We start from the raw sequence: 23385 nt of genomic DNA, 5'->3' as shown, positions 1-23385 counted from the left end.
TGGAACAAACAATGACACGAATGCGTGACTTCAACTCTCGGGGTCCCTTCGGCCTCTCCTCCACCCTTTCCTACATTACAGCCTGGAAGTGTATTGATGTGGGAAAACGGGCCCATGCACACGGGCCAAGCCACGATGAATGCTCAGGTGAGATCAGCTGACGGTGGGGATGCCGCCAGGTAGAGACAGGTGAATGCAGGTGAGCAGGCGAGCAGGGCTGACGGCCGGTTGATCAAGACCGAGAAAGGGCTCTGCCCTCCTATCTGATCCAAAATCACCTGCAGAGAAGACCTGGCCACTGTTTTAATATAATCTTTGAAGAAGAGAGAAAACAAACGGAGTCGTCAAGACAAACACAGGCGAATTATTCACTGGTGACTAGACAACAAGCTTTCTCTGAAATGCCCAAATGGCAAGAAGTAGAAGAGTCACCCTTTTAATTCTGATGCTTTCTCCGCGCGCTTTGGATGGAAGAGATTTGGCTTGATGAGATGAACACGGGGTGGGTCAGCTCGAGGCAGGGCTGTGGGGATGGTGGGAGTTTCCCCTTGTGGGTCTTGCCAGAGACAAATGACCCTCTTTTATCTGTTCCTAGTCCTCAGCGGTGGCTTTGAGGGTAGTCACGGCTCGGCTCGGCTGGCGGCCTCGCTTGGCGGGTGGTGGGGTGAGGGTGTTAGTGGGGGCAGAGGGGCTGAAGCCATCAGTGCGTGGCCACGTTGAGGCAGCTTCCCAGATCCAAACGTCCCCAAGGTCAGTCTGAGGTGGCGGCAGCAGCAGTACCCTGACCACCCCCCCCCAAACTTCTCTACGGAGGTCCACAGTGTTCTGGGGGGCAGCTCCCATTCATCTTCAATGTGCCTCTGCAGATGGGCTGTGCCTCCCGCAGGGCGAGTGGGGACATGGTCCCGGCTCTCTGCTGTCTGTGGCATTTGGAGAGGTTTGGTTGCCTTGAAACTGGAGACTGTTAAAATGTGGCCAAAGGATATGTTCTCAGTCGTTGATTGAAATCATGGTCTGCTGTCCTCCAGAAGCTGGGTGGAGGCTGGCGTGGCAGTTTCTGAATCGAGCTCATCACACGCACGTCCCCACGATGCTAGCAGTTCAGCCGTAGAGACTGCACCCCGTGCCAGGAGCAGGACATACCCAGCAGCAAAGCCAGGCCCGTAGGCTTTGTCCTCTGGTGCTTCTGCAGTGGAGGTGGGGAGGGTGTGAAGAGGAGAGATCAAATGCAGAGGGGCTGGGGTACTTCACTTGGCCCAGTTCTGATGCTTTCCTAGCTTGTCGGGCCTGGGCCCCTTCAGCAGGTACTAAGTTGAAAATCTCCTGTTCTCTGAACCATTGTGGAGCTGGGCCCAGACCCAGAGGAGTCCTGAGTCTTAGGTCTCAACTGAGCGGGCAGCAGAGTGAACAGCAGGGTCTGGGAGCGTGCGTGCATGTGTATGTGCACCTGTGGGCACGTGGTGAAGAACACTGCGTATAAGAGCATAGACTTTGAGAAGATGAGTTGGAATCTCAGCTCGGCATTGACTTGTGACTTGTGAGTTACAGCACCTCCAGTTTCCGCAGATGCAAATGGAGATAACATTACTATCTAGCAAAGTTATCATGAGGATTAAATAAGTTAATGTAGGTAGAATACTTGGCCTGGCACCGTGCTGGGCACATAGTAAGGGCTTCACAAACACTAACAGTAGCTATTAATCTTATAGCTATTTAAGATGAATGGGAACACGGCTTGAAGCCCCAGGATGCTACTTTGTCCTAGTTGGCCAGGCCCCTGAGCCAGGACCTTGGCGTGGGTCTCAGTAACTAAGAGCAGTCATCATCATCTTTAAAAAATGAAAGCTCCAGGGCTTCCCTGGTGGCGCAGTGGTTGAGAGTCCGCCTGCCGATGCAGGGGACATGGGTTCGTGCCCCGGTCCGGGAGGATCCCACATGCCGCGGAGCGGCTGGGCCCGTGAGCCATGGCCACTGGGCCTGCGCGTCTGAAGCCTGTGCTCCGCAACGGGAGAGGCCACAACAGTGAGAGGCCCGTGTACCGCAAAAAAAAAAAAAAAAAAGAAAGCTCCAAAGTTCCCTTTCTTAAACCTTCTCCATCTGCAGAAGTGAAACCGTGAGTGTTAATTTTCAGAATCAACAAGGCCATCTGAGATCCTCCATTACCTTACAATTATAAATGTGACCTGCTTAGTGAGCTCAGATTCTATGTAGACATTATCAACCACAAGGCCTCTAATGGTTAGTAATTATGATTATTATTGCTAAAGGGTACCAGTATTTGGAGCATCTACGCTGCTGGCACAGGCCAGGCACTTTGTATGTACTGTTACCTGAACTCGTCACAACCCAGTGAGTGTCCCACCATTTTATAGACAAGGAAACTGAGTCTGGGGGAGGTTAAGGAAGCCACAGACTTGCTCTGTCCACCGCGTTTCTCCTGCCATCTTCTCCTAGCCTTTATTGCTTCAGGTCATCAGACATTGAGTGCGGTCCCACAGGAACATCATTCAAGCCTATGTGCCCAACCATAGCCTCAACACGGCCTTGGGCAGCTTGAACTCAGTTACTTACAGTCTTTGATGGTGGCCTTGGTCTCTTCAGGGTCATTAAAAATGGAGTAACCTGGGAAAGAAAAAGAAATCCACAAACCATGGCATACAATCCTGGTTTCCCCAGCCAGGCCGGGAGGGGAGGTACTGGGGAGAAGGGGAGCCACCGTGCCCCTCTGCAGGGTACTTTTATTTCAGAAGGAACCTCGGACACCACCTGGCCTTTATAGGGCCGCCCTGAAGCCACCTCTGAGAGATGTCATCTCCTTGGTTTTTTTTTTTTTTTTTTGGCTGCCCTGCGAGGCTTGTGGGATCTTAGTTCCCTGATCAGGGATCGAACCAGGCCCCAGCAGTGAAAGCACCGGGTCCTAACTGCTGGACAGCCGAGGAATTCCTCAATCTCCTTGTTTTTAAAGGCCACCTGGAGAGAGCCCTGGGCCACGCATCCCAGCAGCTTCTAGGCTTTTCTGAGTGGGTACTGGGGGTGAGTTCTGGCTTGGGATCAGGAGGCCTGGGCTCTGAGCTGGGCTGAACCTCTGACCCCTGTGTAGACTTGCCCAGTCGCCCTGTCTCCGGGCTCGTGATCCTCACTGGCAACCTGTGACAGAAACACCCCCGCCCTCCCTGTTGGCTCTCGGAGTCTATGATCTGGGACGTGATCTCTAATTCCTTGGGGATCTGAACGCCTGTTACATGCGGGTCAAAGAGAAAAATGGACATTGGAGGCTGCAAGAAATGCAGAACCCGACATGAGTATTTAAAGGAGTCTGGAGACGGTCGGGGCCTTGGTGGTCTCTGAAGAGTGGGGCGAATCAAGAGTTTCAGATCACATTTTCATGTAGCAGCACAGGCCAGAGGACATCTGCTTTCTAACTTGGTGTCCAATGTGAGGACTAGTTTCCATTTACTGAGAAGACAGGAACAGGGCAGAGTTGCGACTTGATTCCTAGGGCCGTTGGTTCTAGGAATGATGGATTCTAGTCAGCCACGCACTCTCCTCCCTCTTCCTGAGAACAGGAGGGGGTGACGGGGGATCTTCCTCTCCTGTGCTGGGAGAGCCTCCTCTGCCCTCCACCTCTCCGGCCGACGTCGCCTTCCAGCGACCAGGGTCCTCATGCTTCAGGGCCCTTCAGTCCTACTGCAACACCTGCTGAGCCAGGCAGCACGCTGGGCCTAGAGCCCCCTTTAACTCTTCTCCCTGCTAAAACTTGTTCTGTGTCATTTTCTGCCAGAGCCCTTAAAAGTCCACCATTGGAGGTAGCTTTGTGACTCCAGGGATTCCTTAGAATAAGAAGAGGCAACCTGTGGCCTGCTTAAAAAACAGTTGGTTTTTAGCTTATTTCTTCTGCACAGACTTTGACGTAATGGGACCAGGGATAGGTATTTTTTGATGTAACAGTTGCCAGGGAGGGAAGTGCCCGAGGCAGGAGATCCCAGCACAGGGACTGCTGGGCCTGGAGACCAAACGTGATTGACTTGACGTTCTGCCGAGGCTGGCGGTACCAAGCTGAATCCTTTCTTAGGATGCAATACTCATCTCTGTGGCCCTGGGGTTCTCGTGCAAGGCTGTCCCCTTGGGATGGTTCTGAATGGAGCCCCCAGCTCCTCCCTGAGCTTCTGTGATTTGCTCAGACTTGCCTCCTTTCAGGGAAGGCCGCTGAGTGGAGGCCACGGCTCCTGGCAGGTCACTGTCACTGGACATAATCAAGCAGAGACTGGATAACAGTGGACAGCAGGTCTGTTTGTCCCTTCCTCACCCCAGGGGGCTATGGCTCCCAGGGCAGAAACCAAGCAGTGCCTGAGAGCCCGCATCCTTAGCTTTCCTGCTCTCAGGCACCCGTGATGGGGGAGAACAAGGGGAGGGCAAAGAATCATAGAGCTGGAAGGTACTCTGTGGGTGTCCGCCCAAATAGCAATCCGTGCCACGGCACCGCCATCAAGCAGGGAGCTATTAGACTGCTTGCTTATCTCCAGTGATGGGGAGTTTCCTACCTTAGGTATCTTCTGAAGCCGCCTTTTAATTAATTAATTAAAGATTTTTTTGATGGGGACCATTTTTTAAAAGTTTTAATTGAATTTGTTACAATAGTGCCTCTGCTTTATGTTTCGGTTTCTTGGCCGCGAAGCACGTGGGATCCTAGCTCCGCCACCAGGGATCGATCCCATGCCCCCTGCATTGGAAGGCGAAGTTTTAACCACTGGACCACCAGGCAAGTCCCCTGAAGCTGCCTTTTTAAAAGAAGGTGTTAACTTTTAGAAAGGTCTTTCTTAAAATTGAGCTGAGATGTGTTTATTTTTTAACATTTCTGCCTCTTGGTTATATTCATGATGACAAAAAACAGTTGCCATTGATTGTATTTGCGTCCTTATTTGCTGTGCCAGATAATGTTTCACTGAATCCTGTCAAGAAGCCCGGGGAGGTGTGTATCATAACCCCACCACAGAGGCGAGACAGTGGAGATTCAGAGAGGTTAAGCCATTTGCCAGAGGTCCCGCGGCTCCGAAGTGTGAGAGCCAGGGTTGGAACAAAGTTCTTTCTGATCTCTCACAGTCCTTGCTTTGTACTGACTTGCCATGAATCAGCCCTGTCGACCTAGGAGAAGTCACTTAACCATTCAGGACCTCAGTTCCTTTCTCTGTTATATGGGGATACAGAATTGTGTGTTCTCAAAAAATGCTTCCGGGTTTAAACGACCTGTCCAGCAACATTCTACTCTTGCAGGGCATGTTGGTGTTAAATAATGCTACTGGGGCCACCTTGCAGCCATTCGATCCTTGACCCTTAGGAATGTGATAAAAGGAAATGGTAATTAGTCGGACTCCTCTGGAAACAGGGAAGGGAAAGGGTCTAGTGAATTTTCTTCTCCTTCTGCTTAATAAAATGTCAAGCAGAAGTCTCTTTTTGTCCACCCTTTATGGTTAACAATCTTTATGAACATATTAGTTTGTTGTATCAGCCTGGTTCCTGGGCGGTCCTTGAACGTGTTTTAGTTTTCTTTTTCTTTCTTTCTTCTTCTTTTTTTTTTAAAAAAATATGTACTCAGCGTGCTTCCTTGTAACTCACTCTGTTTTTACCTCCAATCTCTGATTCTAGCATGCTAGAGCTTCTGGGTACAGAAAGGTCTGGTTAGCAGGGGATTTGGTTTAACAGAGAGTTGCAGCTAATAAAATTTCGCCATGTGAGTCATATGGTAGGGAAGGACCCCAGAGGTCATTTGGTCCCAATACCGGGCCCCTGTCCTCAAAGCCCAGCCCTCTTGGCACTGACCTTGCGAGCGCATGTTCTGGAGGATGAAGTACAGGTACTGCCCGCAGACACCAGCTGCCTCGATGAACTCCTCCTGAGTCATACTGCACAGCTGCAGGCCGCTGATGTTGAAGTGGCAGAAGGAGATGCAGTTGGCATCCAGCTTATACTGGTTGCAGCAGAACTGGAGCCATTCCCAGACGTGGCGCTTCGTCCAGTACTCAGGGTGGACAGACGTCCAGTAGGAGTCACAGGCTGCACCAGGAAGAGACAAGTGAGGGATGACAGCCGGGAGAGGATTAGAAGTCCCTCGAAGGAGGCTCTAGTTTTACTAACATCCTTATCCTCTGTCCTATGAGTTGAAGGGGCCTCCAGCCCTGGGTTGTTCTGCTGGGGTCCTGGTCACCTTCTGTCCTGCGGTGAAAACCAGAGGGGACTGGATCCTACAAGTGGCCTTACTGGCAGAAGAGGGAATGACGGGGCGAGAGACTTGGTCCTGGCTAGGGAGAGCCTTGAAAGGGGGGAACTAGGGGAGAAGGAAAGAAAAAGTCCCTTCAAGTATTTGGTTTCAGACAACAGGGCATCAAGAGCATAGCCTTTAGAGCCTGACAGGCCTGGGTTCAAATCCTGGTTCTGCTGCTTTCTACTTGGGCAAGATCCATAGACCTTTAAGCCTCAGTTTCCTCACCTGTAAAATGGGGATAATATGCTCCACTCACAGGGCTGTTCTGGAATTTGTGGTTAACGCCTATAGACTATATGGTGCATAGAAAATTATCAATCAATTCAATACTTATTATTGGGTTGGCCAAAAAGTTCATTTGGGTTTTTCCACACCATCTTACAGAAAAACCTCAACGAAATTTTTGGTCAACCAAAACAAATGCCTGTGGTGTGCCAGGCACCATCCGAGGCTGATCTGATTCCCTCTGCTGTTATGCAAAGCTGCCCAGCACTGGCTATAGGTTTGGGTGCTGCCCCTGGCCATCTTGTGCTGAGGGCCTTGGGCGGCTGAAATGTTGCCCAAGCATCTGGCAGACCTTGGATGACCAGAGCAGGCTCCTCCAGGGGAAGGGGGAGGTGGAAGCGTTGGTTGTATTGTTCTTGTGTTTTGGGTGTTGCTTTGAGGAATTTCTATCCAGAGGGTAGATTCCCTTCACTCCTTCAGTGAAGGCCCCTACGCCCCAGACAGAGGTGTGTGCCATCCTGTCTGGGAGGCTGAGAGGAGGCTGTGCCTAACCCAGGGGCAGAGATGGGTGCTCAACAGACTGTCCCAATGCCAGGAGAAACCGAAAGGGTGGCAGATCTGCTATGGAAGATGTGAGGTACTAGGTCCTCGGTCAGGTACTTTGACATAAACAATTCTTGCCATTGCCATTGCACTCATTCATTCATTCAAAAAGCTTCAGTTTCCTCATCTGTAAAATGGGGACAATGATAGCACCTACATCATAGGGTTGGTCTGTGGATTAAAGGAGTTAATACATGTAAAAGTATTTAGGGTACTTAGAACAGAGCCTAGAAGATTACCACTGAACACCTTCTATTTGTGAAGCAACAAATTTTGAGCTGATAATTCATGATGAATGGGAGGCTTGGTCCCTGTCCCCCAGGAGGTCACAGATGAGGAGCCTGAGGGCCATGGAAGTCTTGCCCAAGATCCCACAGCCAGTGTGGGGTAGAGGTGGGATGTGAACCCCAGTCTGAACTTGAAAGCCATTACTCTTTCCGTTCCATCATGCTGGTCCTCAGAGGTCAGCACAGAGAAGAGAGCAGACAGTGGAGGCAGACACGGAGCCAGAGAGAAGGAGAAGGGCTGAGGAGAAAGGCAGGGAGCAGAGGCAGGCAGGGGTGACTGGCTCAGGCTGTGTGGACAACAGAAAGTGTCTCTCACGAGGTACACTCCACAGCGCACGGCAGCGAGGCTGTTATGATTCCCCTTTTAAATGCTGCATTGGCTGCCCCTGTCCCCAAAGGAACTGTGGCGCTTCTAATCCCAGGCGGGAGATGGCTTCTCTGCCCCTAAGCACCCCCTGTGTATTGGCCAGGCTGCTATGTGCCCGGATCTACATCAGCTCTACTTCCTCGGATTTCCCCCTAAAACGTGGAGGCCTTCCAGAAATCTCTTTTCCCACCGTGAAGTGGACTGAGGTCAAATTTGAACACTAGGTTTGCTGTAGACTCGAGTCCTTGGACTCTTTAATCAATAGAAATTGATAAGAGACCAGACGAGGAATTCAGGCAAGGCTTTCTTGGGACTTGGGCTACAGCACGAGGGAGTTAGAACAAGAAACAGATACCTTTGCTTGATCTCTGAGGACGGTCAACCTGGTCCCTTAAACGGGGGGAGGGTGGGGCAAATTGGTGGGTCAGGCAGGAGGGGCGGCTTAGGCGGCCTGCCACCCCCTTGGTGGAGCTGAGTGCAGGTATCACGCTCAGGACCCTGCTTTTACTACGGCACCTCAGAAGTGGCGGTTGGGTTTTGGCCTTTTTGTGTCTTATTGTTCATCATTTGCCCCAACTGCACATGTCTGCAGTTATATGAAGTCCCTCATGATGTTTTTCGTGGGTATTTTGTTGTTGGAGGACACGTTTGTCCAGGTGCCAGCATTGCCACAAAGGGTCCCAGGTCCCAGATCTCAGGTTTGTTTAAATTTAGGATTTTAATCAGAATTCTATATATATGTGGGTCAAAGAGTTGATATCCGGCCAGGATGGTGGCGTCTGATGTTGTGGCCTCTACCTGCTGGATGAGGAGGGGCCCCCATCAGCCGCGGGGGGTGCCAGGGTCTCCTGGGAACACCTGGCGGCCCTTCCCCCATCTGGCCTGTGCTTTCACGTGCCTAGTTCTGGCTGGAGTAAACCCGGGGCCTCCACTTCCCTGGTATTCCCACGAGAGATGTTTATGAGCCTTGAAATTCTTCCTCCCTGGGTCCCGAGCTGAGCCCCGCCAGAGATGCCTATCGGGGTGCTGCCCTTGCAGGGCACACTTCATTTCTTTCCACGGAGAGCATGCGCCAAGTCTCCGAGCCCCTCCCCTTCTCTCTTCCACCCCCAAGTCATTTTCTTTGGCTCTGGGAGACGGCCACGGCCATGTTGTTTCTGGAGGCCAGCGGGGGCCTAAGGGATTCGGAGGAGTGTCACTGACCCTGGGAAGGTGTCGCTGGTGCAGCCTCCATCCCCTCGGCTCGGCAGCTTCCCTGCAGAGCAGGCTTCGTGTGGCTCCTACCCGCCCCCCAGGGAGGCCAGAGCCAGGGCCAAGCACGGCAGGCTCTCCTCGCCAGCGGAGTCCTTCCCGAGCACGAGCAGAGGGCGAAGCGCCAGCGTGGAGGGAAGTCTTCTGGCTGTGGTGTGCTTCCACGGTCCTGATCCCACACGGGTGAGGAAGGCCTGCTCCCTCCTCCTCACCACGGCCCCCAGCCCTCCCGCAGCATCGCCCCCAGCTCAAGGTCTTTGCACAGGCGCCTCTGGTCACCTAGGGTGCGATCCCCACCTGTCCTCTAAGTAATTGCTGCACGTCCTCAAGACCCAGCTCACTGCCCCTCTCAGGGAGGCTTGCTGTCCCACAGGGGCGTGGCCAGCTCTGCCTCTTCACCCTGAGTCAGCGGGGCGGGGAGCCGCCTAGCCCCCTGTGGGTGTTCCGGAGGTGAATTTACCAGCCAGGGGACTGACACTTACTATCTTCACTTCACAGGGAGGAAACTGAAGTGCTGAGAGGTTACGTGACTCAGCCCACGCGGCTGGTCGGTAAGGGGGCTAAGCCTCCACCAGCTCTTCCACCTTTGGACGTGGGAAGTTTGCATCACCTTTGCCTCGCTCTTCTTGGTTGACAAGGACCAGACAGGACACACGTCTGGAAGACTGACTCAAGAATTCCGATGAAGGTGTATATATATAAATATATTAAAATATAGGCACATAGTTTATATAAATATTTATGTAGTATGTGTATGGATTGTTATATATTTTACATATTATGTGTATTGATTGATATATATTACATATATATTATGTACGCATATAATCTAGGTTTGAAAAATCAGGAGGAGGATAGAGAGACTGATGATGACAGTGTTTGAATGACACGGAGACCCTTTCACTACTCAGAAGAGATGAACTCAGGGAAAAGAAAAGACAGGGGGAGACACCCAGAGAATATATTATCTTTAACAGGTTGCATCGTGTGCCTACTATTCACAAAATAACTTAGGCTTTTTGGAGAAGCTGAGCTATGAGGCCCTCTTCTGCCTATGTTAACCAGCTGGGTAAGGATGAAGTCCTGTACCTGGTAGACTTAATCCAAAGGTCCGCAGGCCACGATTAAACAGCAGCCTTGGCCAGCTCCTTTGAAGTCGGAAGTAGGTCCTTAAACACTTGTTTAAGGGCTAGCTGCACTGGGAAGAAGAATTAAGGGGCTAAATGGAGTTTTCAGCAATTCTGGGGGGAAATGCTCTCAACCGATGCCATAACCTGGGATGCAGTGAAATTTGGAGAGAGGCCTTCAGTTTTGGAGCTGGCTGGCACACGCAGATTCCCACAGGGTCAGCAGGTTACGTCCATGCCCAAAGTGGCCCCCGATGGGGACAGTGGGAATGGGCAAGTTCATGCCGAGGGGACAGCGGTGGCCCAGCTCCGACTGGCTGTTGCCAGGCAGGAAGGTGGGCCTTGTGTTGCCAAGCCCAGATGGTTATGTGAAATCTCATGATTTTTAAGTGCTGACTTATTTAATGTTTAAAAACCACTCTGAGGGTCAGTCAAAACTCTTCCACAGGCTGGCTCACTCCTGGCAGTGACTTTGTGAGGAAGAACTTCACAAGCTTCTGGATGGTTGTCTCCTTCAAGACTGTTGTTTACAGCGGGCATGCTACGGCTTTTAAACTTTTTTAGTCGAATAGTATTTTCTTCAAATGGAAACTTCTCTGGAAAAAAGCAGTGCTGCTTTGCTGGGAGTTAGGAGAAGGTACTAAATGGCTTCCCCTCCTTAGCCCCAGAAGGCTCCTTGAAAATCACTGCTCTAGAACTTGAAACCAGGGCTCCTGTTTGTTGGATTCCCCCTAAAAGCTGAAAGGGTGTGTGATCTCACACTTAGTGGTCCTGCCTCCTAGGACTCATCAGCAAAATGGGAATACTAGGACGTACCCCATAACGCTGTTAAAAAGATGAAGTGAATCGATACGTGGAAAGGCAGGTAGTAAGTGCCCATTAAATACCACCCATTTATATTTGTTAATATCGGGGCTACTCATACCACTATGTTAATTGAGTTTCCTCAACTTCTTAGCTGTGCAATCCTAACAAAGTTTCCTAACCTCTCTGGACCTCAGCCTCCTTCATCTACAAAACAGGAATAATAGTGCCTACCTCTTAGGGAGTTTGCTACGAAATGGAAGAGAAATGATGCATGTAAAGAACTTAGCCCAGTTATCTGAACGACAGGAAGCTTTCCATATGTCACTTGTAATTAGTTATTATTTGGGGATGACATTTGTTCTCAGGGAAATGAGGCCATCTCCACCGGGTCCTCAGTCTAGCTGAGGCACAAACAGAACAAAGAAACTCAAAACTCAGTGAGAGCGAGGCAGACAGTCTGGGTCAGAGGAGGCCTGAGTTAGACGGACTGGACCATGATTAGCATATTTTTTTTAACATTGGGAATTGGGAAAGTCTTTTGCCTGGAGCAGCGCTGAAGAAGCCAGTGAGTGGACTGGATAGCACCGGGCACCATCGATTGTGACTTTGTCACTGAAAGGAAGGACTTTATGAGGAGAGATCTGAAATGACATATTGCTTCTAGGTTTCCCTCCTGAGCTGGTCTAGCCCCATCCAATAGTCCTTCTTGGCTTTCCTTCCAAGCCTGTGAAATGATTTAGACCATGAGATGGAAAAAAAAAAAGCCCAGAGCAGTGTAAGAAACTGGGTGGAGAAGAGACGAGAAGGGCTGGCTGGGTATCAGCAAAGAGCCGAGGCCGTGGGAGTGTGGTTAGAAAGGGGCAGAGAGGACCAAGCCCTAGCTGTCCTGGGGCCACTGCTGCCCGAAGGCTTGGATGCGTGTGGGGAGGCCAGAGGTGGCTGATGGTGAGGTCTCTCCTTGGGGGTGTCCTGGGGTGTGACTGCCGCCACGGGGCTCACCTTAGGCTTTCCAGTGATTTTGTATTTCATTATCTGGTTTCGATTTAGAAGTTCCTAGGCTCTCTGTCATATCTGATCTCAAACTTCTATACCCTGAACAGGAATCTTGCCTAAGAAAAGCCCCTGTGAGACCCAGATGTCTCTCTTCCTGAACATCTGGTTGTTAATACCCAAGATCAGGGTTTTGCACCATTTTTTCTTTTTTAAGAAACAGTTCTGTCTTCAAGTAAAATCTCCCATTGCTAACATATTTGTTGAGCACTTAATACGTGCCAGTTACCATGCTACACGCCTTGAGTTTTCTCATGTCATCCTCAACATGATGCTATGAGGTCCTAGATCACGTAGCTTATTTTACAAAGTAAATGATGGAAGTAAGGCACAGAGTGGTGAAATCCCTTCTTGAGGTCACACAACGAGTAAGTGGCTGAGCGAGGAGGAGGTCATGTAGGCAGATTCCAGTTCCTGCAGCCAAGCCTTAATAACCACTATGCTGTACTATCTTCCGAATCAAAGCGAGGGAGGGGGTGGAGAGGGGGACCTAAAGCTTGTCCTTCTCAGCTGTCACTGCAGATCCCCGAGGGACCTCCTGGGAAACCCTAGAGCTGCCTCAACCTAGAAAACCTCTGCCGCAAAGTATAAGGAAGATCCGAAAGCCAAGGCCTGCTGATTGTTGGCCTGGCCACCTTGGCAATCAGGGGAGGGGTGTGTGGGTGTGTGAAGGCCAGGATGGAGTTCCAGAGCGTAGGGGTGAGATCAGGATACTCCATGGCTTGTCAGATGCTTGGCTACTGGAACCTGATTGGAGAAATAATCTCTTCAAAATATCACATGCTTGTGAAATTTATGCACTTCCCTCCTACATGCCTCTTTGATAAAATTTTCCACTATCTGTAATTCTTTACTTGATTTAAAGCTGAAGGGAAGGCCAGGGTTAGCTCATGATATTCTAGAACATTTTTCAGCCTGAGACTGCTCACTTGCCAGCCTGCCGTGGAGCCTCGCAGAAGTGCTGCTTCTAAGAGAGGCCAGATGCTGTGCACTTAACACACGTCGGACACAGATTCAGCTGCCCTCTGCTAAAGCCAGTTAAGAGGCAGTAAACAGCTGGTTATCTCAACTAGGTTGCGCATTCCTCCCTACACTCTCACGGACATCATTTATCCAGTGGGTACATCATTTCTTTCTCCCTTTCTCTCCCTTTGGTCTCCAAGTGTCTAAGCTGCCAACATTCTGAATTGGAAAGGCTGAGATGGAGACCTGGGCTGCTCTTGTTCAATATGAAAAGTGAAGCGAGCAGAGAGAAAGCTGTTTTTCCACCACCTGGGAGTCGTGAGGTGTCCTGGCTACAGTGACCACTTGCCAAGTGCCAGGTGCTTTGCTACACGCGTTATATGTGGCATCTCAGTCAATCCTCCCAACGCTGGGAGGTGGATGCCGTTTCAGCTGAGGAGAGCATATTTCAGAGATGTTCGGGGAAAACCTGCCCAAGGTCATGGGGCTGGTGGATGTCAGCACCAGCCCTTGACCTCAGACGCAAACAGGAAGCTGCCATTGGGACAACCCTGAATTCAAGCTGGAATTTCTTGGGAGGTGGGCAGGGACCTTAGGACAGATGGCAGAGCAGTGTCTGGAGGAGGACCTGGCTGTCCCCTGACGCATCCCTCTCAGAGAAGGTTTTTGCAGACACTCAGACCCATGTGTCACCTCTCGGGTTGACAAAAAGACAGAAGGCACTGCAGGGCATTCCTCCCACCAATGGGACTCAGGGAGCCCGGGTCCTCATTTGAGACTAAATTTTCACACCCAAACTTGACCTTTATGAGCTCAGAGATACTCAGCTCCTTCTGAAATCCAGAGGGTCAGAGGGCAAGCCCAAAGCCTGGCTCCTCCCTCGGGGAATGTCAGGAAGCTGGGCCACTCTCGGAGGATATTTTGTCTTCACATCTTGGTGGGAATTTCTAGTCTCCCCAATGGGTGGTGGGGGAGGAAGTCTACCTCTGTGATGTTGCCTGATGCAGGAATCAGAGACGCTTCAGGAAGGGATCCTAGCAAGGACCTGGTCCAATCCCTCATTACACTGATGGAAATGCAGAGGCCTCAGACAGGAGAAAGCTGGGTCCGTACTTTTTTTTTTTTTTTTTTTTTTTGTGGTATGCGGGCCTCTCACTGTTGTGGCCTCTCCCGTTGCGGAGCACAGGCTCTGGACGCACAGGCTCAGTGGCCATGGCTCACGGGCCTAGCCGCTCTGTGGCATGTGGGATCTTCCCGGACCGGGGCACAAACCCGTGTCCCCTGCATTGGCAGGCGGATTCTCAACCACTGCGCCACCAGGGAAGCCCAGGGTCCGTACTTTTTAAATGCACAGTTCAGTGGCATTAAGTATATTCACATTGTTGCGCAAACATCACCACTATCCATCTCCAGAACTTTTTCTTCATCCCAAACTGAAACTCATCCTTCATTTTTACACACTTGTGTGTGCTTGCTGTGTGCCTGCCATGTCCCAGATACTTCACACCTATTAACTCATTTCACTCTCACAAGTCTGCGAGATAGGCAGTACTGCTATCTCCACTTCAGAGATGAGAAAACTAAGGCATGAGAGGGTAAGATGTTGCAGTTATTAAACAGCAGAGCTGCTCTTCATATTTAGGGCACCTGGCTCCAAAGTCCAAGCTCTTGACAACTACAGAAGCTCCTGGAACATTGTACGGGATAGGCGGCTGAGGCCACCCCCGCCCCCGTCCTGCTCTGATGCCCCCTGGTAGACGAGGCCGGAAGAGGAGGTGCCCAGGATGGCAGCTCTGGGCTATGCATGGATGGAGAGAAGGGACAGGAGCTGGGCTCCACCATCGTGGGACACATGGGGGAGGGAAGGGACAGGGACTCGAAAGCCTTCGTTTTCCTCCTTCAAATTTAGCCTCTCGACCAAATACTGAGTGTAGGCGAGATAGAGTACATTCCTCATTGTCTTTCTGGGAAACAAGCTGCTCCTGAGGCCTGAAGGAGAATTACAAGGTGCGGCTGGATGACGCCGGTCCATGTGCAATTATCTGGACCCTGGTGAGAGTGAGTGATGTCATATGTACAGGTGTGTCGTGTGTGGGGTTGGGGGACGGTGTGGGACTCGATTTGTAAGTATGTGTCTCAGGTCTGTCTGTGCAACACTGGTCTCTGGCCTGGAGGCAGGGGCTCCTTGAGATGGACATTTCACAGTGTCCTCAGAGGCTTGGCCTCTTCTGGAGGCTGCTGGCCTCCAGACCCTGAGTGTGGGTCCCGCTGGGCCGGAGCACACGGGGTCAAGGCTGGGTGGTGAGGCCTGAGGGCTTGATTAGTGCTTGCATCACCCTCCGCGGGGCGTGCACCTGCCGTGCTAGCAGTCAGCCAGGCTTGCTCTGATGTGTAGTCACCCAAGCACCTGGGGACAGAGGCACACAGAGGGTTTCTGGGGCAAAGCTCAGCTGGCCTCCCTTTGGCATGGGGCTTGCACAAGGCCGCGTGCTTCCTTCTTAGGGGGAGAAAACTGGGCTGGGAGAGGAGGAAGTGTGGGGAGGGCAGCCTGGGGGGCAGCAAGGGGACTCCTGTTTACTGAGCACTTGCTTGGTGTCAGGCTATATATTTCACAGTTTGGCTCCCTTAATCCTCACAGTAATTCTCTCATCCCTGCTTTAGAGATAAGGAAATAGAAGCTCGAGACTATCTGTAATATTAATACCAATAATCACAGTGTTACGTCATTTATAAGATGACCATGTAAGACAGTTAAGAGTGCAGATGCTCAAGTCAACTTGCATGAAACTTAACTAACTGTGAGACTTTGGGCAGGTCATGTAACTTCTCTGTGTCTCAGTTTCTTCATCTATAAAATGGGAATAATAATTAGTAATTTCTCCTAGGGCTTCTATAAGGAAGAGACAGGTGTTTGGTACAGGGTCTGGGGCATAGCTAGTAGTTAGCAAATGTTGGCTAAAGACACAATGATCAAACAATCACAGCGTACTAGGCTTCAGGCTAAGGGTTTCTTTCTATTACATTGTTTAAATATAATAACTCCAAGAGATTGGTGTTATCATCTCCCTTTTACCCATTAGCAAAATAAGGCTCAGAGAGGTTAGTGGAGTTCCCCAAGCCCACAGAGCTGGGAAAAGGTTGGGGCGAGGATTCCAGTGCTTTTCTCTCTGCAGAAGCGACCCTTCCTCCCACCTGGGTCTCCTGTGACCCTCTGCCCTTAACACTGGTGAGAACTGGCATTTTCAGGCCCCCAGCTTGGCACTGTCACCCGCCTGAGGCCAGCACCACCTCCTGCCCCAGTCTGTCCCAGCTCAGATGAGCTTCTCCAGATGTACACACCTGTCTGATGCTCAAAGGCAGGATAATACTCTTCATTGCTGAACAGGTCAGTCCACGACATCAGGGGGTCGCAGAAGGACGCGTTGGGCAGGAAGGTGCTGTGTGTCACTGAGTCCAACATCACCCTGTAACGGCAGGAGAGGCTGTGAGGAGGCGGATGAAGGAAGAAAGCCACACTGTAGTAGCCCCCAGCAGGGCGACACGTGGTTTTTAGTAATGACAGCAAACGCTTACAAACATGCAGTCTCCCAGGAGCCAGGCACCCCTCTAAGTGCTTTCCACGGTGACATTTTTTAATCCTTGCCACATTCTGTGAGGTTTGTGTGTATATCCCCATTTTACAGATGAGAAAACTGAGGCAGAGAGGTTGAGACAATTGTTCAGGTAACATGGCCAGTAAGTGGCAAAGCTGGGATTTGAGGATGAAGGCTTTTATTATATAATAATGTTCTGTCTTTACTTTTCCTACTCTCTCACACCTGACACCTGAACTCTGGATTATAATGTCTAAAAATATACTTCTGGGACTTCCCTGGCAGTCCAGTGGTTAAGACTCCACGCTTCCACTGCAGGGGGCGGGGGTTTGATCCCTGGTTGGGGAACTAAGACCCGCATGCCGCATGGTGCATGGCCAAAAAATATATATATATATATATACTTCTGAAAACAGGGTAAGAATTATTATAAATGAATATGCCCACAAACATATTTTGCCCACATACATATGCCCATAACACATACTAATCCACAATTCTGAAATCCAAAAGCTCTGAAACTGAAAGTATATTTGTGCGTATGAGTGTGTGTGTGTGTGTGTGTGTGTGTGTGTATGTGTGTGGTGTGGTTCTGACTTATTTCCCAGCAAAAACAGTCCTGAATTGATGTTATAAAATTTTTATATATAATTATAATATATACTATATCTATACTTCTATATATGCGTATAAACTAAATAATACCATACATTTATCAAACATATACAACTATAGATACGCTATGTAGTTTTATACCTATAGCTATAGTTTTATTTGTTCTACTTGATGAATATTCATATGATACACTGCAGAGATATTAATGCATTTAAGCAGTCCTAGCAGCCAATACCTTGAGAGGGGTATTCTCTGCTCTGCCGTATATACCCTGTGTCACCTTCTTAGTACCTGAAGAATTCTGAATTCTTCAGCACGTCTTGCCTCAGGGTTTTGGATAAGAGAGTGAAGACCTGTGATAGTTGTAACACACTTGCTTCACTGAGGGCTCTGGGCTGAGCAGTTTACATTCATTATTCATGGTGTCCCCAGGGCAACCACTCTGAGACAGTTTCTGGTGTGGGTTCTGTTTTTATAGATGAGGGATGGGCGCTCTGAGATTCCAGGTAACACACTGCAGAGCTCCCAGGTGGCAGGTGCAGGAGTTTGGGTGACAACGCAGGTGGGTCTGTTTAAGAAGTCATGAACCTAATTGCTGCGCATGCTGGCGAGTGGGAAGCTTTAGGAGAAGATAACTGGTCGAGGCTGGAAAGGGGATAGAAAAAAATGGGCTGGGGCTTCTACTCATAAGCATCCTTGCCCACACCAGTCTCATCTTTCAAGTTTCCTTTTGCTGTTTCCCATATTCCCACAATTCAGAAAAAAATGAATTCATGTTTGGTGAATTAGAAAAATCTAACTTCTATTATGATTATCGCAATAATGTTGATGAGATAGCGTGGTTCTACTCCCTTCTGCAAAGGGGACACAGCAGCTCAAAAATCACACAGCTGGGAAGTGTCAAAGCAAAGACTAGATTCCAGGTTATTAAGTGCATGGAATTTTGGATGGTCAGGATCTTACTAATCATCTCGTCCAGTTTTTCCCAAACTTTAGTCATTCGCCTGCCACCATGATAACTTCCTTAATATATTAAAAAAATCACTTCCCTTTTTATTTTAACATAACCACATTTATTTAAAAGGAAAACTTTACATCACCACTATAAATGGAGAGTCGGTATTCATTTAACATACATACACATAAAGACATAAGCATTGAAATAAAAATTAGTCATCCGTGCACCGCCTAGATCAGAGGTTCACAAACTACAACCTACAGGCACAATCTAGCCCACTACCTATTGTTGAATGGCCCACAGCTAAAAATGATTTTACATTTTTAAGTGGTTACATATTAAATGGTTATATAAGTACACACATAATGTACTTGACTTTTGCCTTTAGGCCTGCAAATCCTAAAATATTTACTATCTAGTGCTTTAAGAAAAAGTTTGCCTACCCCTGACCAGATTTATCTCACATATCATGAGTGGTCAGAGTACCGCATGTTGGAAAGTACGGAGATGGTCTAATCTTTCCCCACACCCATTTTACAGCTGAGAAAGTTAAGGCCCAGGACATTTGTGTAACTTTGTCAAAGTCGCACAGCGTTATGGTATACAGAATTCTTAAGTTTTTTTTCAACCCATCTGATTCCCTTTCTAAAAACAGTCACAGCCTCATCTGTTCACAGATGCATCGCAGGTTCACTTACACGCCAAATAGGACCTCTGTACCGAGAGGGGCGGGGATTGTGTGGTTCCAGAACCAAAGATCATTTCTTTGGGGATGTTTGCAAGTCTATCTATCTATCATCATCACTATCAGATGTGCATGAGAACTGTGCTCCAGACATAGATAAATAACTGAGTTCAAATTGTCACATGTAGGCACCCTCTCTGGGTGTCATCAGAGGTTCACCAGACCGCACTAGGAAGCCTCCTTCCTGGTGCCCGGAGAGGGTTAACGTGCCCAGCGGATTATCACATTCTTAGATCTCCCGCTGCGAGCCATATCAAACAGAAGTCAAGGCTGCCTGGGTTTGGACTCTAATTTTCCCACGGATTGATTGGTTTTATATCCAGAGCAGGTGGCTGGATGAAGAGGGATAGGGGTGGAAGATTATGAAGGAGGGAAGGGCCCCTGGAGCCCAAAGCCCTGTCTGCTTTCTGGACATGACCCCAGAGAAGTTCTCCTAAGTGAGGGCTCAAGGTAAAAATGCCCTCTGCCCCTCTAGGCCGGAGGCTCAGAGAACGGAGCAAGAGGATGGCAGGCCTCTGACATGACCTTCACGGCTGGGCTTGGAGAAAGGAGAGGTGGCCTCCACGTGAGGAAAACAGAAAGCAGTTAGCAGGTCTTCGGTGTCAATTAGGAACCCTCCAGATACATAACGTGACCGTAGGAGTGCACTCTTCCTCATCTCTGCCTAGCAAAGCTCTCAAAAGTCATTTGGTGAATTGAATTTGATCATATAAAAATTAGGAATATTTTTAACCAGTATGATATTTACCTCCTTTAAAGACTTCTTTTTTTTTCTTCTTTTCGCACCAGCCCACTCGCTTGCTCTGTAATCTCTCCAGGGCTGTACACAGCACCGTCTGTATCTGATTCCCTTTGGTGGTTCTTCTATGGCAAATTATATCCATCAAGTTTTCTTAAAGGGCTGTCTTCAGGTGTACAACATGCATTTTTCTTCTGTAATTATCTTTTGCTTTGTGGAAAGATGTGTTTTCTAAAAGGCAGTAGCTTTTTTTTTTTTGCTATTGCAGTGGGAGGACGGGGTGTTATTAACTCTGGATTCTCCACAAGAGACCTTGGCCACTTAGCCAGTGGACTCTAGGTGTGAAAGTTCAGGAATAATGGCTGCTTTGTATTCAGCAGCCCAGCTTCTTAGGCCCTCTATGGTCCTTTTAATAATTGAACATTTTAGCCCTTAAGATTTCTTTAATGTAGGTGCAACAGGGTGGTGGGGGAGAACAGCTATTTGAGGACCCTCTTCTCAGTGAAGACGTTGATGCCCAGTGATTTGTAAGCCCAGGCCTGAAGTTAGAATATGTAATCCCAGTGGGAGGGGACAGTGACCCTGGAGGGGAAAAAAATTGGTTCTTGAGGGTCAGAATTATCTTAGCCATTATAATCCTTTATGACCCTCCTCCAAAAGGCCATAGTACGTAAATGATAAACAGTAAATCTGTGATATTAACATTTCACGGAAGGGGTACGATTAAGAAACAATGATCTAAAAAGGCTCCCTAGAGGGGGTGATAATGAAAAAAAAGGTTGAGAAGCACTGGGTTAGAACTAGAATCAGCAGCAGGACAAGAAGGGATGTCTAGGGAGGGTCCTAGGCCTGCTGTTCTAACCACACATTTTTGTTTTTTGAGGGGCTGGCTGGTTTGTCCTCACAGAAAGAGCACTGGGCTGGGAGTCATGATTCTGCCTCTTGCTCCTCACCGAGCCTCAGTTCTTCATCTGCTAAATGGACACACCGATGAGGTGGACTCCGAGACAGGCCCCAGCTGCGTGACTTTCCGCAGGAACCCACTGGAGCGGGCCGACACATCCACACGTGTGCACGCGTACGCACGTGCATATATACGGTGGTATAGTTGGATGGTGCAGTCAAGTAAGCTCACCAAACTGGAGTACAAGTCAATCACTACAGAGATGAAACTTTTAGCTCTCCAAATCCCCCCAATTTTCTCTTCTCCCTTTCCTCCCATGCCCACTGTGGACTCTGGACATTCTTTGCCTGGGCTCGCCAGGCACCTTAAGTACTCTGGACCCTCACTCACTGCCCATCCACAGACCCACGGCAGTTGGAATCAGTTTCCCCGAAGTGTACTCCACATTCTAGCTGCCTAATAAGTAGGCAAGGGTCAAGCACGTGCCACACTAGGGGGAGGAATCAAGTGGGTTCTCTTCCGTGCGCGAGAAACGCGGGCTGGACCTTTGGGGACGGCGTGGGCGCTCAGGTCCCCAGTGCCTGCAGAGGCTGCCTATCCCATCTGAGAGTCGGATCACTCACCAAGGTGCACGGGGAGGGTCCACACAGTCAGAGAGACGGGCTTGTGGGCTTCCTGCCCTCACCCGAGTCAGAGGCAGCAGTCACAGGTGTGGCGTCCATGGCACCTCTGCTCAGCCTTCCAGAGAGAGGAGAAGCAGGAAACCACCCAGCCTTGGCCAGTTGGCCAGAGGAGGAAAATCCCTTCCTGACCCTGGCAGAGATCATCAACCTCGCTTCGGGCATGCGACCAAAAATCCACCCAGTGAAGCACCTCCACATTGGCTGTTTATGCGCTAATACATCACTGGACAGAACAAGGCTGTGAGGGTATAAACCATGGAGAAGGGGGCCGGGGAGGGCCTTCCCTGAGCCCACCACCTGGGCAGTCTCACTGGGAAAAATAAAGCTTTTTGTCCTCTAAAGCCTCAGCGATATTCCAGCGTCCATCAGGTCCCAAGCCCTGTGGGCAAGGCAGGGTCCACTGCCCACCGTTTGGACCTCCCTAAGAAGGGACACATGGAGGAAAACCCACTGGACTATTTCAATACTTGCTCCTAAAGGATTGTGGGTTGGCTGCTTGAGTGTTTGTTCTGGGAGAAACCAGAGGAGCTGCGAGAACTGCCTTGCTGACATCTTGCCAAGTGATTCCTCATCTTTCTTTGGCTTGTGTAGGGAGTTTGCTAGTTAGTTTGTGTTTCGTTGTTTCTCTAAAGATTCAGCAAAGACTCAGAGGAGGTACACCGTAGAGTTTACTGTGGGCTTCAGTACAAAGCTCATCACCTTTGGTCTGGGTTAAATCCGCTGGGGTTTAAATCCCACCTCTGCCACCCACAAGGCAAGGGACACATTTCTTACTGCTCAGCCTGCGGAAATTGTATTTTTTATTCTTTTTTTTTTTCATACAAAGTGTGTTATGTAAAAATCCATGACCCTCTCTGAGCTCATCTTTAAAATGCTTCATCTCTAAAATGGGGATTTTAAACACAATACTCAGGATAGCCCAAGGATTTAACCAAATCTGATAATATATGTAGATGAGTAGGCATAATACATATGTCTATTCCTGTCCCAGCCGGGGGGAAAGAAAATCAATCATTGTCAATATATCTAAAAGGTTGCTACCCAGGTGACTTCTTTGAAAAGAAGAAAACCAATCTGTGAAAACTCTGGTCAACAGCACCTTGAATCATGAAAAACATTCTCACAGAGAACATGGGGACAAAAGATTTAAGCTTTCACTCAGAGGGGCAAACAACCCTTCTCCCTGTGTCTTTAGACTAAAACATGAAGCCGTCTCCCTAAATCACTTTACCTTCCTAGGCCTCAGTTTCCTCATCTGTAAAGCGAAGAGGTTGTCCCTAATGATCTCTGATAACCTTTCCAGTTTGTAAAATTCTTAGCCCATCCAAATGAACGTGGGTCCCCAGCTCCAGCTGGAGAAGGGAGCATGTGCTACTGGTGGCTGCCAGCAGGGGGCGAATGCACAAGACCACCACAGACTGCAGAGTCTTTGCAGAGGTCTGAGAATAAATACAGTGGAAAAACCCTAACCATTGCTTTTCTGGAAGCATTCTATATGGAGGTGGTGTGAGAGGGCAGAACTTATGTAAGCCAATCTCCTGAAAAACACCCTAATCTGTAATAAGGCAGCTATCTTCTCTGTTTCAAGGGGGGTGGTCCATGAGCAGGCCGATGGGAAAAGGAGGCGTTTAGGCAGGAGGAGGCGGGCTTTCCTTGAAGCTGAATATTTTTTGGTGTAAAATCCAGCTTCCCTTCCTAAAGTTAGCTTGAGGAAGGGTAGAGAACAGAGTGCCTGTATGCATTCTCTCTCAGTTAGTTCCCCTTGGTTTAATCAAGTGATCCAGAGGCAGTGGGGGCTACCACGGCAGTAGTGGGTGGCTGGCTACACAGCCTGAGGATGCAAAAATGTCTCTCTCAGGCAAGCAGTTAAATCCCACTCAAACAGCTCCCGGGAGGCACTGTGACTGATGGACATGGCAGGAGGGCGGGCAGTCTGGAGCGGGGGACAGACCCCCAGACCCAGGCCCCAGCCGGAGCCTCTAAGCCCTGACACCCCTTACAATTCATCCAAAAGAGCAAAGAAAAGGTGCTTACTTGATGACAGCGGTGCTGGGTCCAAAGAGGAGGTTTTCAAGGCAAGAGAAGGCAGGCGCTCCCAGCACCCGCGTACAGTGGAAATAAAGGCACCTGTAGCCTTGTGATATAAGTAACACCTACAGACAGGTCCGTTTGGTTTTTCAGGTTTATGCACAGCCCCTTTGATGACGGT

At 49.4% G+C, this 23385-nt stretch overlaps 1 protein-coding gene across 3 annotated transcripts in view; it reads right to left on the bottom strand.

Moving 5' to 3' along the window:
* ELF5 (E74 like ETS transcription factor 5) overlaps window positions 1-23385 on the bottom strand; it is a 43316-nt gene that overhangs the window by 6801 nt on the left and 13130 nt on the right. The window contains exons 1-4 of one of the 3 annotated variants that reach the window (XM_059069737.2): window positions 23211-23291; window positions 16279-16403; window positions 5818-6051; window positions 2572-2622 (exon numbers count right to left, since the gene is read on the bottom strand). In XM_059069737.2, the coding sequence (XP_058925720.1) occupies window positions 2572-2622; window positions 5818-6051; window positions 16279-16399 (406 nt within the window). In that variant the 5' untranslated portion in view covers window positions 16400-16403; window positions 23211-23291. Of the gene's footprint in view, window positions 1-2571; window positions 2623-5817; window positions 6052-16278; window positions 16404-21116; window positions 21662-23210; window positions 23292-23385 lie in introns of those variants that run through there. The other 2 variants (XM_067039438.1, XM_059069735.2) reach the window with 2 other exon arrangements.

Source organism: Kogia breviceps, chromosome 7 (assembly GCF_026419965.1).
Source record: "Kogia breviceps isolate mKogBre1 chromosome 7, mKogBre1 haplotype 1, whole genome shotgun sequence".
In the NCBI taxonomy this organism is placed as follows: domain Eukaryota; kingdom Metazoa; phylum Chordata; class Mammalia; order Artiodactyla; family Physeteridae; genus Kogia; species Kogia breviceps.
The sequence above is the reverse complement of the archived record's forward strand: the minus strand, read 5'-3'. Positions and strand labels throughout refer to the sequence as shown.